The sequence below is a fragment of the Macrosteles quadrilineatus genome, unplaced genomic scaffold, assembly GCF_028750875.1.
Source record: "Macrosteles quadrilineatus isolate MER2022 unplaced genomic scaffold, UCM_ALF_1.0 Scaffold_1__1_contigs__length_201487025, whole genome shotgun sequence".
In the NCBI taxonomy this organism is placed as follows: domain Eukaryota; kingdom Metazoa; phylum Arthropoda; class Insecta; order Hemiptera; family Cicadellidae; genus Macrosteles; species Macrosteles quadrilineatus.
In genome coordinates this window covers 111203016-111221626 of record NW_026542594.1, presented here as the reverse complement: position 1 = coordinate 111221626, position 18611 = coordinate 111203016, and the positions used below count along the sequence as shown (strand labels likewise).

At 36.0% G+C, this 18611-nt stretch overlaps 1 protein-coding gene across 4 annotated transcripts in view; it reads left to right on the top strand.

Annotated features, from left to right (window-relative positions):
- LOC128983277 (uncharacterized) overlaps positions 1 to 18611 on the top strand; it is a 146263-nt gene that overhangs the window by 80159 nt on the left and 47493 nt on the right. For all 4 annotated transcript variants that reach the window (XM_054402544.1, XM_054402536.1, XM_054402527.1 and 1 more), the window contains one exon: positions 232 to 352. In XM_054402544.1, coding sequence (XP_054258519.1) covers positions 232 to 352 — 121 coding nt within the window. The remainder of the gene's footprint in view (positions 1 to 231; positions 353 to 18611) is intronic.

Sequence of the window (18611 nt, the reverse complement as noted above, 5' to 3'; positions counted from 1 at the left end):
AAGCTGTCCACTTTATAGCATTATATACAGGGTGTTTTTTTAATGCAACCCAAATTACAAGTACCAAAATACACTGTTTAACATCAAAACAAGCTCACATTTTTAAGAAGTACGCTGCTAAAGGTCAAGTTATATTTAAATTATGAGTAGTAAATTTGTGATTAATTTTGTAATATATAACAACATAATCAACTAAATGCAAAGTGTACTAATGTTAAATATTGTGTCCAGGATCGCTCTGAACTACCTTGGCTAAAAGTGGTTTTGGATTTATGCATCATGGATGTGTGGGCTGAAGAATTCATTGAGAAAGTATTCAGCAGGGAATTCTTGAATTCCTTCATGGTTAGAGGTATGTGTGGGTTGTTTATTTTGAACTAGCTACAGTATATACTTGGCCTTTCAACACAATAAATTGATGATTTCTAATTAATTTTTGCTGACAACTTTAATCAGGGTGTATACCAACCGGGAGAACCGGGAAATAACCATGAATTTGAAGGGACCTGGAAAAAACCGGGAAAAGGCCGGGATTTTTGGACCGATTCCGGGATTTTTATTTTAGCCCCGGAAGAAGATTGTAGTTGTAAAATGCGTCTTGCCGAGATCGCGGGCGACAACGATGATGTTTCCGTGACCGTGGGAGACGACGATGATGTTTAAATGGCTGCGGTAAATATTCATGATTTTACCGCGATCGTGTACTTCGTCGATTACGTTTTCCTAACCGCTGGAGTCAATGATGATGTCTACACGGCTGTGGAAGATTTTCATGATTTGCCGTGACCGCGAAAGATGACAATAATGATTTCTACACGGCCGCGTGAAATGCTCATGATTTTGCCGCGATTGCGACCTACGACGATGACTTATCCGTGACCGCGGGAGACGGCGATGACGTTTACGTGACCGCGGGATCAACAATGATGTATACACTGCCATGGGAAATATTCATGATTTTGCCGAGATCGCGGGCGACGGCGATGACGTTTCCGTGACCGCGGGAGACGACGATGATTATGTCTACACGGCCGCAGATGTTTATGATTTTGCCGATATCGCGCACGACGGCGATGACGTTTCTGTGACCGCGAGAGACGACGATGATTATGTTTACACAGCCGCAGATGTTTATGATTTTGCCGAGATCGCGGACGACGGCGATGCCGTTTCCATAACTGCGAGAGGCAATGATGATGTCTACACGGCCGCGGATGATTTTCATGATTTCCCGTGACCACGAAAGACGACAATGATGATTTCTACATGGCCGCTTGATATGCTCATGATTTTGCCGTGATTGCGGCCGTCGACGATGATGTTTCCGTGACCGCGGGAAACGATGATGACGTTTCCGTGTCCGCGAGATCAACGATGATGTTTACACTGCCACGGGAAATATTAATTATTTTGGCGAGATCGTGGACGACAATGACGTTTCCGTCACCGCGGGAAACAATGATGATGTCTACACGGACGCAGGAAATATTCATGATTTTGCCGAGATTGCGGACGATGACGTTTCCGTGACTGCGGGAGGCTATGATGATGTCTACACGGCCGCGGAAGATATTCGTGATTTGCCGTGACCGCGAAAGACGACGATGATTATGTCTACACGGCCGCAGAAGTTCATGATTTTGCATGAATGAAAATCGTTTTATACATAAATCAGGGTGTCTAGTAGTCAGGAAAATCGGGAAAGTCGGGAATTAGTATTGAATTTCAAAATGGTCTTGAAAAGTCGGGATTAAGTATTAAATTTGATTTCAAAGTCGGGAATTTTCATGATTTTGCCGCGATCGTCGTCTTGCGTTTACGTAACCGCAAAAGCCAATGATGATGATGTCTACACGGCCTCGAGAAATGTTCACGATTTTTTTTTTGCCGCGATAGTGGACGACGACGATGACGTTTCCGAAACCGCGGGAGATGACGATGATTTTTCCGTGACCGCGGGAGACGACATTGATGTCTACACGGCCGCGGGAAATGTTCATGATTTTGCCGTGATCGCGGACGACGACGATAACGTTTCCGTGACCGCGGGAGATGACGGTGATATCTAAACAGCCGCGGGAAACGTTCATGATTTTGCCGCGATCGCGGACGACGACGATGACGTTTCCGTGACCGCGGGAGACGACGATTACGTTTCCGTGACCGCGGGAGACGACGATGATATCTGCTCGGCTGCGGGAACTGTTCATGATTTTATCGCGATCGCGGACGACGACGATGACGTTTCCGTGACCGCGGGAGACGACGATGATATCTGCTCGGCCGCGGGAAATGTTCATGATTTTGTTGCGATCGCGGACGACAACGATGGCGTTTCCGTGACCGCGGGAGATAACGGTGATGTTTCCGTGACCGTGGGAGACGACGATGATATCTGCTCGGCCGCGGGAAATGTTCATGATTTTTCCGCGATCGCAGACGACGACGATGTCGTTTCCGTGACCGCGGGAAACGACGATGACGTTTCCGTGACCGTGGGAGACGACGATGATATCTGCTCGGCCGCGGGAAATGTTCATGATTTTGTCGCGATCGCGGACGACGACGATGACGTTTCCGTGACCGCGGGAGATGACGATGACGTTTCCGTGACCGCGGGGGAAGACGATGATGTCTACACGGCCGCGGGAGATGTTCATGATTTTGCCGTGATCGCGGACGACGACGATAACGTTTCCGTGACCGCGGGAGATGATGGTGATGTCTAAACAGCTGCCGGAAATGTTCACGATTTTGCCGCGATCGCGGACGATGGCTATGTCGTTTCCGTGACCGCGGGAGACGACGATGATATCTGCTCGGCCGCGGGAAATGCTCATGATTTTGTCGCGATCGCGGGAGTTGACGATGATGTTTCCGTTACCGCGGGAGATGACGATGACGTTTCCGTGACCGCGGGAGATGACGATGACGTTTCCGTCACCGCGGGAGACGACGATGATATCTGCTCGGCCGCGGGAAATGTTCATGATTTTGTCGCGATCGCGGACGACGACGATGACGTTTCCGTGACCGCGGGAGACTACGGTGATGTCGAAACAGCCGCGGGAAATGTTAATGATTTTGCCGCGACGCGGAAGATTTCATGATCAAAAAAACCAAATTTGCTAGTTAGAATTTTTTATTGCTGCATTATTTCTTTACTTGAAAACACCACATTATTATAATAGGTACTACTTTATGACAAAGACAGGGGTTGGTGTAGTATTATTTAGAGAATTTGGTTAAGCTATAAAAATTGGTATCGGTATCAAGAATCTAGAATCGATACATTTTGGTATCAACACCCACTTATTGTTGAAAAAACTAGTCTTGAAAAATCTGGAATTAGTCTTGAAAAGTCTGGAATTAGTCTTAAATTTGATAATGGAAATAAACTAGACACCCTGATAAATGAAATTCTAAATTGGATACATAACACTAAGGAAAATTTGTCAGATGTAGTCAAATTTACACATAATAAATAATAAATATAATTTCAGATTACCACATCACAAATTGACGACTTTTAGGAACAGCCCTCAATATATGGGACTTAGATTGTACAATGAATTACCCCTGTATCTTAAAACTTTAAATGCCACTCAATTCAAAGATAAAATAAAATATAAAATAATTGAGAAAGCCTACTATTCACTTGACGAATTGGAGAACCCTATAATGTAGATAAAAATTCTCTGATATCCTACATGAGTTTATTTTAATTATTTTAACTATTAATTTTACTATAAAATACATCACTATGACAAAACACCTGTTCTTATGTATGAAATGTACTTTATAAAGAACGTATTGTGTAAATAAAATATGTCTTATGTCTTGCCGCGATCGCGGACGACGACGATGACGTTTACGTGACCGCGGGATCAACAATGATGTTTACACTGTTGCGGGAAATATTCATGATTTTGCCGAGATCGCGCACAACAAAGATGACGTTCCCGCGACCGCGGGAGTCAATGATGGTAAATACACGGCCTCGGAACATTTTCGTAATTTTAACGTGATCGCGGTTGATGACGATGACGTTTAAGTGACCGTGGGAGACAATGATGATGTCCACACGGCCGCGGAGGATTTTCGTGATTTTGCCGTGATCGTGGATGACAATGATTAAGTTTCCGTGATCGTGAGAGACGGCGATAATTTATACATACGGCGGGAGATGTCCAGGAATTTTCTATAATAACGTAAGACTGTGATGACGTTTACGTCACTGTGGGAAGCGACCACACGACCGCAGGAAATATTCAGGATTTTGCCGCCATTGATAATGTGTTCAAAAAAAATTAAGATAATATTCATGATTTTGCTGCTATCAAGAGAGACAATTTTTCCGTGGCCTTAAGTAATGATGATAATGAAAATTATTACTATAATAAGGATTATTACTTTTTCAACATTAGCTCACTAGACTTTGAAACAAATTTGATGTAAGTTTATATTGTATACTTAAGCTGCAAGTCTTAAATTGATTATAGTTTAAGTGGAACCAAACAAATACGCGGGAACCTGGAAAAACTTCGAAAAACCAGGAAAAGACCTGGAAAAACCTGGAATTTCACTTTAATAAAATAGTATACACCCTGTTAATGTAATAATTTACTTAACCAAATATACAGATAATACAGAAAATTGCATTTCTACTGGGAGTTTTCAAATTGCCGCAATCATGCATGACGACAATGATGTTTCCTGAACACTGAACCGATTTAAATAAAATTACATTTTGGAAGAATGTAAATAGTTAAATATATTAATTGAAGTCAGTTGTAAATACTTTGATTTGACAATTCAACGAGCAGAGATTAAGAGGTACAGGTTCTGCTCTCAAGATTCTTAAGTTTTATGATTACGAGAATACAGTAGTTTTATTGATATACATTTTATGGAAACAGAAGGATCATTTCAATGTATAAAATGTTATCTTATATACAGGGTGGAACGAAGTTGGTGTTAAAGATTTTCATGTGATAAACTACTAAGTGTTACTGACAAAATGGCACCAATTTAAGTTTCCATACCCTCATAGGTAGGCAGTAACAGACAAAATAAGATTTTTTCAAAATAATTTGTATTTGCTTAGATAAAATTACAATAAGTGTATAAAACATTGCTTTTATTTCAACTTCACTGTAATTTTTAAACTCCTCATTAAACTTACAATAATAATAGTACAAAGTCTTAGAGATCAAACATATGTATAATCCCTTATTCTGCAATGGAAGTTTGAATTTGTGATTTTTAAGAAAACATCATTAACTTTAATGCAAGCATTTCTATGCTACTCTGGACTATAGAGAGTGTTAAATAGTACTAAAAACTTCCTCAATTAATAATCTTTAAAATAATGTATTTAAGAGGCGGTCGGACAGAGATTCTCGGCTGCCGGACCTGGCCGTCACTTTAACATGGAGCGCATATAATAATTCCTCGTTTTCTGGTCTATCCGTGTTCCAAAAATTATTTCCCACACTCAAAACATTGTAAATGGATGTAGGATTAAGACTGTACAATATAAAAGTCATAATGTTTAATTATAAGCCGGATATAAAATAAATCATTTCTTACATTTCCCATAAGGAATTGCAATACTTTCTGCTAAAATATAAAATGACTGGAACTATAAACAATTCTGGTTCAAACGCCATATTGAAGAGCATATTCATTAGTGTATTGAGTGTGACAGATATTTATTTTTCGATGGTTAACATTAAGTTTTGTATTTTTTTGTAAAAGCTTGCAAAAAAGCCTTGCTTGCCGACTGAGTACTAGTTCGACGATGTCCCGGCCGATGGCAGCACAGTCGATTGTGGACTACAGAGCACGTTTTCAAACCGCGCCAAATACAATTCATTTAAACTGGCCACAGATCTGTTTAAATAAATAAATGACGTTATGTCGTTACATCCCTGATGTATTATAATGCCAAGGAAATGATGATATTTAATTCACAGGAATCTAAGAATCTAATATTTTCGGACTGTGTATTTACCGTATGTATTAAAGTATTACTGTCATCAGAGATAAAAGTAGTTCTACAACACCCGGTTTGATACAAACTATTCATCAATATAAAACAAGTTCCGTTAGAATAAACGTCTCTTTTGGTCATACTTAGTACGTTAATTACGGACTTAGCTGTGTAAAGATAGCTGCTGCAATACACGGTTTGATACAAACTATTTCCCAAAATGAAAACAAGGTCCAGTGGAACAAAAGCATTTTCTGACATACGTGGTATACAAGGTCTTCCAGGAACCAAATCCACCCTCCGGACCAGCACTGCGTCGTAGCCAAGCCGGCTTCTGACTCGTGGATTATCTTGGAATTGCGATGTCCCGTTTTAGGTCTATAATATTCGAGCTAAGATAAAACCCCAAGTGCCCATCCGAAATCCTATTTATATATTAGAGGCACAGGATAAGGCAAAATCTAGAAAAAACATCCAGAGCCAGATTGCAACTTCAAATGGCTTTGAAACGTAAAAATACGACACATAGGACCTACTGTTTTTTTATTTTTATATTTAAATCGTTCCATATATCTATATAAATAAAATACAGTTTTGTCTGTAGGCCTACATTTCTTAGAATCATGCAGTTTCTGGTTACATTATGTTTCATAGCCAAAGAAAGTCGAAACGAGTCTTATCTCAATTTCTGTCTGTCTGTCCATTCTTTCATTCTGTCAGTGACGCCAAAATGTCATTTTACGCGGTCTACTCCTAGAAAACTAGAATACCGATCAAGGTTCAAATCATTTTTCTGTATTTACTGGATTAGTGAGTTTCTTTGGCTATAAAAACATGGCCCCACTTCCTTGAAAACAAAATAACGAACCATCAAAACCCCAATTTTGTTAGATTTTTGTCAAATTTTCTTCCAATGTTTACTATTAAACTTTTATGAAATAACGACCAGCCATTTGGATTAGTTCTCACTTCTAGCTGTCACATATGATATGTTTACATTAAATACTGTTTACAAATACCACAACCATTTCTGATCAAGTTTTGTAAGCACATCCAAACCAAGTGGGATTAAAAACGTTGTTGCCTTACTTAGCCGGTTTAATTAATCGCAAGTGCAACGATTGTTCTTGAGTTTTGATAACCGGGAAAAGGCCGTGAATCAGTGTTGTATAGTACTCAGTGCTGGGAATATACCGATCATCGTTTAGAGATTACGTAATCTTTCAAATAAGAACCCTTTGTTTGGATAAGGGGTTTTCTTCAAACTGTCATTAATATGTTAACATTAAAAGCTGCTTACAAATAATGCTATTAACGGGAAATAACTTTGATTTTCGAAAAAAAATCCAAAACCAAAGGGGATTAATAACTTCGATACTGTTTGAATAGGCGAAACATGTTGTGAGTTCTACTTACTACAATTGAACTGTTGACGTAAAGGTACGTACCTCATATTAGTCTAATTAATCAGTTCAGGGGCTACATCATGAATTTTAATTTTACTTCGATACTGATACCAAGATACCACATCAAGTGAAAGATTTTTTGGGCAAACCATAATGAATTTTTAAAGCTTTACGTTGTCAACGTATCAATGTTTTGTGGACTGTGTATTTATTTACTTATTTATATATTTGCCGACGGATTTACACCAATTTTACAGTTTGATAAGGATTAGGCCTAAATACGATTATCATAAAACTTGATGACACTATAAAAACTTTTAAATAAATAATTTTGCTTGTAATTTGCTTTGGTTAAAATTCTGTTCAAATTCCGTTCAATTCTGTATTTCTGTGAGTATGTCTGTTGATAACGCATTAATGTGCTTAATTCTCAGTGTTTCGTGGAAAAGACAAGAGCACCTTTGTTAATGAAAATTTCAACCTGAATAAAGTGTGCAGTAGTGAGGTTGATGTAGTATTTTAAAAATTTTAAACCAGTGTGAAAGGTAATTTCAATTACAGGCCTACGTTAGGGCTATGCCTGATAGATCTAAAAGAAATTCCTTCTATCATTAGATATAAAATATGGACTAAGACGATCGGGTGAGTGATATTATATTGCGAAGCATTCGTATATTCAGTCTTTTGTAAACATGTTCAAACATTTAGTATGTTATAGTCCTTTATATTTTGAACAAAATGGTACAAATCCCATTTCTGTAAAAATTACGGTTCAAAAGTTATTGTAAATTATGTTATTTTCCCATAAAACCCCCATAAAATAACGAAAAAATCGGATTTTCCCAAAATTGGCTCGAAAAATTTTGTTAAAAATTTAGTATTTTAAAGTCCTTTAAAATTCTGAACAAAATTGTACAGATCCCATTTCCGTTTATTTACTCTCACCGCTTACACATGATAAAGGTTGTTGGAAACTAGGGATGGACGAGATTGGATTTTTAGTTCGAGACGAGACGAGACGAGATTTTTTATTTCTCATAAAATTTCGAGACGAGATCGAGACGAGATTTCTCTTCTCATACACAACGGGAAATGCACGTTCGAAATTTTTACCTGATTTTGTAACATTGTTAGATGACTGTTTAAATACTAAAATAATGATAATAGGCAAGAATATTTACAACCTTTTATTAAATAACATCAGCATAACATTTTTTTATTAATCACGCCTAACTTATTAAAAATGCCTACGATTAGGAAACATGGTGATATCAGTTAGGATAGATTTCTACTTATCCTAAAATAAAATAAATCATAAAATAAAAGCAATATTAATTTTTATAAAATAGTTACTTGTTTTGACTTTTTTATAGTAATAAAACATTCCTCACACTGCTTACACTTAACAAAACTTCTCAAATGTTATTAAAGTAATATTATTAAAATAATGAAAGTAATATTTACATTAAAAGAATTAAAGTAATATTTACATTAAAAGAATTAATTAAATAAGAACGCCTTCAAAAAGGAAACGCAACTACTACACGCTCCTGTATTGCGGGTATTGCATTGACTTTCTGCAGGCGTTTTTAATTTTTTTTTTTTTTTTTTTTTTTTTTTATTCTCGTCTCGATAAAAATCTCGGCCAAAAAGTAATCTCGTCTCGTGTAACGAGATTGAAAATTTCCCGAAATTTCGAGACTTGACCATCCCTATTGGAAACCTTGGTTGGTTTGGTTGTTGGTTGTTGGTTGTTGACAAACTTATGGGAGAAAGTATGTGTCAGAATGCTGATACCGTTTATTTAAGCTCTTTATAAAGGCCTGGAGAGAAATTGGGAAATTTTGTGTTTAGAGGGTCAAAAATTAGAAAAAACAATTTTTACCCCATAAAACCCCGTTCCCATGGTACGATCATGCTGGTTCGCGAACTCATTCAAGTTTATCCCGCCTCCCGCCTTACACCTTCAAAGAAAATTTCATCAAAATCGGACAAAAATTACTCAAGTTATCGTGTTCATGGACACACATATATATAAAAATTTGAACGAATGGTGTTTTTGGCCTCTGGGGACATCAAAATGATGAAGTAAATCGGTTCCGGGCGTAGGTCTTACCATGCCACTTACGGTAATAGCTACCTCATTACAGGGAAATTCGCTAAAATGTATGGGATAGGCCAAGTAGTTACATTATTGAGCCCAGTAGCACTAGTATATTATTTATAATTGAATACATTATCATGTATTTTTATATATTAAAATACATGTGTATACATCGAAATGTCTTACTGAAAGTGCTATTTGTATCTCCAAAACATTTTTTGTGTGGAAAATTAGCATTTTGTGCGGTGACGAACTGAGACCTGCTGAGACGCAAAGGGTGGGTGAGCGAAGGTAGCAAACCAGTGAAAGTGAAACGTGTGGTGGGACAATAGACAAGGGCTAGGACACAGGCTGAGGGTAGTCGAGTTGATGCTTTCAAGTTTCTAGGTAACACAGGGTTGTCAACAATCTCAGATCCCGTTATGCGACAGCCACGAAACTGGTGGCCAAGGGTGGTACTATTACAAAAGTCTGTTTTGGGAGGACTGTGTTGTTGCTCGTGACGCCTGCAAAATATGGGATACGGGGCTCTATCCGACCGCCTCTTAAAACAAATTGCTTATTTGATGTTTCTCTGGAAAAATACAGTACGGCTAAAATTGTTTTTTGTAAAAAATTACATGTATTTCAATTTCATTAAATAATATTGTAATAGCTGTATTAAAAAATATGTTCAAAAATGGTTTATTGTAATATTTGGGATCCATGTGAAATTCCTCACAAGAATATTAGGAAACTATTAGGATTAACCCTCCGAGTGTTATGTGTCGTAAAAGCGACTCATAACACATCCGCTGTAGTGTTATGTGTCGCTTTTGCGACTCACAAACACTGTTTACGGCGACGGCTCTGGGACTGACTGAATCGGATTGAACTGGATCGAGTTAGGTATCATTTTTTTCAGCAGATTCAGAGCTTTCTCCTGATGTCTGTTTCTATACGCTTTTCATTTTAGTTCCGAAAATATTGTAGCTTGGTTAACCTCGCACCGATGACTGATGTGTTTTATTACGTTTATCATTGTTTTAGTGTAAAAAATCAAAAGTAGTGATATACGTGGTGCATTATAAGAAGATTTAAGTGATTTTGAAGGGCTGGTTGATGATCCTGAAGAAGTAGGTAGTGATATTGATGTAAATTATCAGCCAGATTCCTAACTATGGTTAGGCTATGCATTCTTAGCTAAACACTATGGACCGAAATCTGTTTTTTGTCCATAACTTATTTATTTGCAAATCTAAATCCTTATATTATTATATTTTTGGAATCCTCTTAAAATTTAGAACAAAGTGGCTATTTTCAAATATTTATAGGCCTATAATTTATACAATTTCATTAAGCGCAAACTTTTTTTTTTGAAAATTTTCCAAAATATTTTTTCTTAACAAAAAAATTTTTTTTGAAACAAATGTTGTGCAGGAAACTTTCTTTTTAGGGAAATAATTAGAGGGTGAGGCCCTGGGGCCCTTTAAAGTTTCGTATTTCTCCATAAGATTAACATGGGAAACAAATATTGTTATGAAACTCCAGCTGTTGTCAGAAATTAAAAGTGAGAAGAAGAACATATGTTAATTGTAAACAGTCAATAAGTTTGCTAATTTAACAGTTAGTTTGCCACAAACATTTACTTATTCGGTTGAAATGAAATAGTTAAATAGTTACTATTTGAATTTGGGTTGGCGTAATTATTACAATGGGGAAAAATGAGAGAGCCTGGATAAATTGATATACTAAAAAGAAAACTGAATTAACACTGTGCTGCATTTCTTAGTAATCATTGAAAGAGACGATTTGCAAACTATGGAAACAGGAAAGTCATAGAACACCACCAAGGGGAAGAAATAGAAATAATGTGTGTTATAAACACTAAAAAACAAAATCAGCTTTTGAAAAATTATAAGATATTTACAAGAAAAGTTAATTATATCGATCTGTTATGTACATCTTGAGTATTCCATAATCTTTGAGTCGAATCTTTTATAGTCATAAAAAATATGACTGTTATTCGTTTTAAAATAACGCCTGTAATACTTAGCAATTGCTCGATTTCGAGCAACAGGGACACTATTTGTCCTTTAATGTGTTAAACAAAAATACAGTTCTAGCCAATTTACTACATAAAAAGTGTGTATGCTCTCTCCAATTCAGCTTCTGATCAATATGGATTCCTAGCAATTTTACTGATTTATTATCATTAGAATTTATTTTAAGGATAAAATGAATTTCTTCTGTTTTTGAGTTATTAATCCTTAATTCATTTCCCCAAAACCACTCTTCAGCCAAATTTAACACCTCATCCCGTTCTTCAAGTGCTTTGTTCAGATTTTGACCATTTGTGAGGAATGTAGTATCATCAGCATAAAGAGTGGTTTTACAAGGAACAAAACAAGGCAAATTATAAATAAAAACGATAAAAAGTAGAGGACCAAGGACTGATCCTTGACGTATGCCAATTTTGATTTTTAACATATTAGATCCAGCTGGAAATGGTTTGCTAAATATGAGCTTAAAAGATTTAATGATTTCTCAACTACTCCGTGAAAAGCCAATTTTTTAATAAGAATTTCATGAGAGACTGAGTCAAAAGCTTTAGCCAAATCAATTAATGTTGCAGTCATATTAATTTTACCATCACAACCATTAAAAATATCTGTGATTATGTTTTCCAAGGCTTTGGTTGTGGACAAATTTTATCTAAAACTCAACTGACTATCACAGAACAAGTTATTTTTTCAAAATATGAATAAATTTGTTGGTGTAGACAGTATTCTAATATTTTAGAAAAAATTGGGATTAGAGACCATCGGTCTGTAATTATTTGGATCAGTTTTTAGCGAATTTCCCTATAGGAAAGTAGCTATTACCAAAGGTGGCAAGGTAAGACCTAGACCCGGGACCGATTTACTTTTTCATTTTGATGTCCCCAGAGGCCAAAAACACCATCCGTTCAAATTTTTATATATGTGTATATATATACTTATATATATATACATATATATACTTATATATATATACTTATATATATATATACTTATATATATATATACGTCCGTATACTTATATATATATACTTATATAAATATATATATATATATACGTCCGTGAACGCGATAACTTGGGTAATTTTTGTCCGATTTTGATGAAATTTGGTTTAAAGGTGTAAAGCGGGATAAACTTGAATGAGTTTGCGAACCAGCACGATCGGACCATGGGAACGGGGCTTTACGGGGGGTTTTATGGGGTAAAAATTGGTTTTTCTCACTTTTGACCCTCAAAACACAAAATTTCCCGATTTCTCTTTAGACCTTTTTAAAGAGCTTAAAAAAAAAAAATAATTTAGTTTATAAAAGTATTTTTGTTTGATTATTAGTAACGAAGAAAATTTAAAAATTGTAAATTTAAAATTCCCATGTTATTCTTATGGAGAATATTGTCAAATGTTGTAGTTTGCTTGTTTATGGATATATTTTGGATCAAACTTGGCAAATTTATTTATTTTGTACTAAGCTATCAATATTTTACTTAGTTTCCTTGTAGCAGCAAACCTAGGTACTCGTTAAACCTAATGTTATTAAAATATATTTAACTGAAAATCAATTCAGACAAATGGAAATTCGCTTAGTCGGCAGGTTTGCTGCGGCGGGGGTATTTTCCTTTTTTGAAGATTGCTATTGTAAATAATATTTTAAGACATTCTGGAAAAATTTCTTGTTCAATCCTCATATTATATAGAATGGTAAGTGGATTTATCAAAAGAGGGCCTATCTTTTTGATTACATAATTGGAGAAGCCATAATAGTCTTCAGCCTTAGAACTACTTAGTTCATTAATGGACTCTATAATATTTAATTGGGAGATTGGTGACCATTGGAAATTTGTATCAACCTTTCTTGAAGCTGAGAGTAGAGCAATGAGTGAAAATTTAAAAACGTACGTTTTCATGTCCCTGGCCTGTTACTTCGTAGATACTGGATTTGTAGTTTATTATTATGTGTTTTAATATTTTTTGGGACGGGGGCAACATGTTACACACATTTATTTGGTTTTAAATAGGTTCTAGGTATTTTTTTTGTATTTTTAAAGTCTCGAAATTCACGACCATGACGTGTCTCTAGGGTACATTTTCCAACTTTCACGCTGTTTTTAGACTAATTATTGATGCCAAAATATATAAAGCCATATTTTTATGTCATCAATGGTTATTAAACTTACAAAAAAGGAGCATATTATAATTTTATTGTCTTTAAATCTGACTACCATGACAAAATAAGTCTGTCCCTCGATTTGGCGTCACGACCATTTGGGAAAAATTTTCAACTTTGGAGCACGACAGTGGCAAGCCTGGCGTCAATGGAGTCAGTTGGTTTTAGAGACTAGTTCGGGGTGTACGTCAGGATTGTAGTGCCGGTCGTTTCGAGTTGAAAGGAAGAATTACAAGATTAATAAAGGAAAGATTGTGTTTTTTGTAATTTTGGTGTGTCCATGACCGTACGTAGTCATTCGATGAAGTAGACATGGTGTTAATTTTTGTTTATAAGATATTTCAATTGCTAGATTAACCTAGAAGTCCACTTTGTATCCTCGAACATGAGGTGCAGGGCTACCGCCAGAACAGAGCCAAATAACACGTAATATCACGACCAAAGTTTCACGACCATCGTGGGTTTTTTCACGACCAATCCAGCCTTATGGATTATAATGTGTTTGGTCGTGACAATAACTTTAATATAATTGTAAATTGAACAGTTTAGTTCAATTGAAACACATATTTTTATTATAACTAACAGGATAATTGAAGGATTGTTTAGAAAGATTTAGATTATTCCAGACAATTCACGACCGTACCGCTTGTCCCTGACCATCACGTTTATGATTTCTATCATAAAAATTAAAAAAAATTATCGTCATATTTTAATGTTTTATACACAAAAGAAGCACACCTCTATACAAACATAACGATCTTTTCGGGTCTCAGGTAAGTTTTTTCGGAGTTATACAAACTTAAAAAGATTTTATTGGCTTTTTTTCAATTTTTTGAGTTTTATTATTTTTTTCTAGAAAGACCAAATATACCAAAAGCTCAGTGACCTTTTTATTGTATAATGGTCATAAAAGTAAATTAGTTTATAGCAAAACATAGCTATAAAAATAATATTAACTATTTTTAATATTCATTTAAACGTCCGTTATGGTCGTGACAGGATTTTGTGTTTTTCCACTAAAGATGCTCTTTTAAAAAGAGACTACCAAAGATATTGCGTTACCATGGACATTTTATGAAACTTCAAATGTTAATGAAATAAAAAAAATAATAAAAGTTTTGAAAAAAGGGGAAAAAAATTTGCAAAGTGCTTTTCCTGAAAACGTACGTTTTTAAATTTTCACTCCAATAGGGTCCCTTGCACTTTTTCTGTTAAGTAAACTGTTACAAAACTATAATTTAAAACATTTATATCCATTGGAACAGAATTTTACATCTTAGAATCATTGATTCCATTCTTTATTACATTCTAAGCAGCCCTAACTTTATTTTTTAAATTTGCAATGCACTCATCATTAACCTTGTGCTTAGACAATTTTGTTTCATGTCTATAAATTTTTCTCAGCCTTAAATAATTTAGTCTATTTTGTTAACTTAACACGTTAAATGCCACGCCGTCCCGATCGGACCGGCACAGGTAGGCCGGGCGGAGTGACGCGCCGCTCCGATCGGGGTGGCGCCAGGGTTTTGCAGTGTTTCACCAAATCGCCGCTAGAGTTCACTGGTGGACTACTAGCGGCAATCTGATGAACTTAATCAGTAGGTAAAGTACATCTCGTGCCTCACAGATGGCGTTGCCGTAGCCTTGTATTGCTGCCACAGCCTTCTGTAGAGACTTGTAAATTTGGTCTAAAAGCGCCGGTCCAATAATTCATAAATATCTTTCCACAATAATTAAATCACATACTATTTGTTATTTTTGGGTGAGATTGAAAAAAAAACATTTTATTTTTATAAAAATTTATTGACAGAACATTTTTAACTATGTTATAACGAAAATACAAGATTTAAATTCATGGGCAATGCCGTGGAAAATACAAAAGTGTATAAGAATAAAAAGTTAGTAAAAGTCTAAAAGTTCAAAAAAGTTTTAAGTAAAAGTAAAAAGTACTTGTTTTGAAATATACTGCTTTTTAAAATTTATAAAAGCAATGTCCTTTATATATGTATAATAAAAAATGTGTAAGTAAATAATAATATACACTTATGCTGTCCTTTGTGATTTATCCATGGAGGTTTCTGAAACAGTCTTTGCACAAAAATGGCTTTTCTGGGTACATTTCACATAACGTTGTAACTTTCTTCATTTTCTTTGCTACTTGGCGTCCATGTTCATTTGCAACTCGTTGATAACATACTTTACAGTACTTCCTAGCTCTGCTCGGTTTTTTTCCTTCTCCAGTGAATTTGGCTGTTTCAGAGAGGTAATGGTGACCATTGGGTGTATTCACGGGTTCTACAGCTACTTCTTGGATATCAAGGAGAATTCTCCCTTCAAGGAGAATTGTGTATTCACACAAGCTTTTCCTTGAATGTGGTAATAGGTTCCAGGTTTTCGCCTGTTTTGTCCGTTAGCAGCTTCGTTTTCCTTATAGGCCAGCCAAGCGTTTACCACAGCTGTTCCCGAAAGGATTTCTTCGGCTACTTTGTGGTACCAGCGCATCGATTTACGCACTGCTGTACTGTAGGAAGCCATCTGGTCCGACAAATCAATACCCATTTTCGCCTTGTTATATTCCACAACACAAGTGGGCTTCAGAATAGGCTCATTGTTTCTGGTTCTATCCCCAGTATCAGAAAGTCCTACAGGGTGTTTCGTCGACATGACTCGAACTTCCCTCATGTCTACCTATCTTGTGAACACCATGCCGTTGGGGTACTCCAAACAGCTCATTTGCCCTGGTTCTAAAGATTGATTTGCAGGGGTTGTTTTTTTTTGTTTTTTTTAGGGAACCAAGCACGGTTTGAAAGCACTGTTCCCACCAGGTGGGTATTCCTTGCTAACAAAATGTTTGCCAAATCAAGGGAAGTGTAAAAATTGTCCACGTACAACGTTTGTCCCTGGTCCAAATAATCCTTCATTAGTTCCATCACAACCACAACTGACGTGGCTAAGGTTGAACTGTCATCTACACCAGTTCCTCTCCCCATATACACTTTTATTTTCAGAGTGTAACCAGATGTGTCACAGATTATGAACACTTTTGTCCCATATTTATGGGTTTTGTTGGGAAGATACTGCCTAAACAGCAGACGTCCTCTAAAAGGAATCATTGACTCGTCAACGACCAAATCTTCGCCAGGTACTTTTTTGCGCTTGAAACATTTGTTCAAATGAGATATTAGGGATAAAATCTTACCCAAGCGCCCATCCCTCTCCAGGTTATCATTGTCATTAAAATGCCAAAAACGCATTAAAAGTTGAAACCTGTTCCGAGGTATGACTCGGCTTGCCACTTGGTTTTTATATACGATCTTTCTCGACCAATAATCACTAAACCTAGGCATTGGGACTAAGCCCATGTACAACAAGAGACTCAAAATTTTTTTCATTTCCTCGACGTTTGTCGGTTGCCACTTCCTAAGCCTACTGCTACGATTAAGTCTTATTCTTTGCAGAACTTGGGCAGCGTTTCTGTTGGTCTCAATAACCATTTGATGGAGAATATCGTCCGTCAGGTATCGAAAAAAAAAATCAATTGGTTCAGCATTATTTGGCAAATTAAAATTAAATTTTGAGCTCCCATCAAAGATAATATTCTGCTGGTTTCCCTTTGGCAACTGCCATTTATCACCCTCCTCCTTCTTCATCTTCAGCCTTGTCCGCCTTATTTTTTAACTTTCTGTATCTCTCGCTCAACGTTTCATAGACAAAATTATTTTCTGCATTTTTAACCTCTTCTTCATTTACAATAGCATTATTTATGTCATTTACATTATCATTTTCAACTTGAACATTCTCAATGTTGTTCACATTTTCAACAACTTCTCCATTCACACTATCATTGTTTACATCATTCATACTCTCATTTTCCACTTGGACATTTTCACTGTAATTCAAATTTTCATCTAAGGGCCGGTTGCTGAGCCCCGGATCTATAAGTTCTGGACTTATTGAGTCCAGGACTCAAATAAGCTCTCGGATCTAAATCGTCTTGCTGAGTGGCGGATCTATCTCTGAAACTCCAGGATCTATAAGTCCTGGACCTATTTGAGTCCAGAACTTAAAGCAATAAAAATTGAGGGAATCGTGGAGTATTTGGCGTTGTGATGTTGGCAGTGGGTGATAGCCGGCCGTGCCGTGCCGTCTGCTCCCCACCTCGTAAACTAGTGATTAGTAAAATTTTAATGTTAACTGTTATTATAATCATTAATATCCTACATTATCATTCTTGTTTGGTTTAGGTGTATTTAAAAATATATGTATGATAAGGTCATGTTGAAAACTTCTGAGTTAAAAGTAAAAACAACTTGTTTGTTGTTTTGAATTGCTTTTATATTTAACATTTTTAAATGGTTCTTTATTTTTACATGCAGTATAGGCTAAAATTTATTTCAAAATCATTCATTTATAATTTTGGTTGTGAATAAAGTAAGTTGAAATCATTTTTATAAAAAATAAAATAAAAAAATAGTGTTGTACAAACTGCGTTAATAATTACTTAAACAAAGAGAACAAAAAATGATATTTTATGTTGTTATCTTCATATCCATTTTAGGAGTGCTGTGTCATCTTTATGCATGATTTTATACTTCATAAGTTATTTTATATTTTATAGGTTTTTATAAGATGATTGCTTTCAATTAAAGTAATACCAATTTATAATTAACGACAGTCCTCTCTTCTGAAAAATGCGTACCAAAGATCAATGACGTAAAATATCAAGATGATGTTTGATTTATTCGAACAATCTTACATACCGGGTGTCCCATATAATAAATTCCCCAGAATAATGTTTGAACGCTGCATATATCCAAACGAGCATCGATACACGTTACTAGGGTAATATAAAGTACTTTTTGGTTGTATTTTGAATTTCACCCCCACCGCCAAAGTAGGGGTTG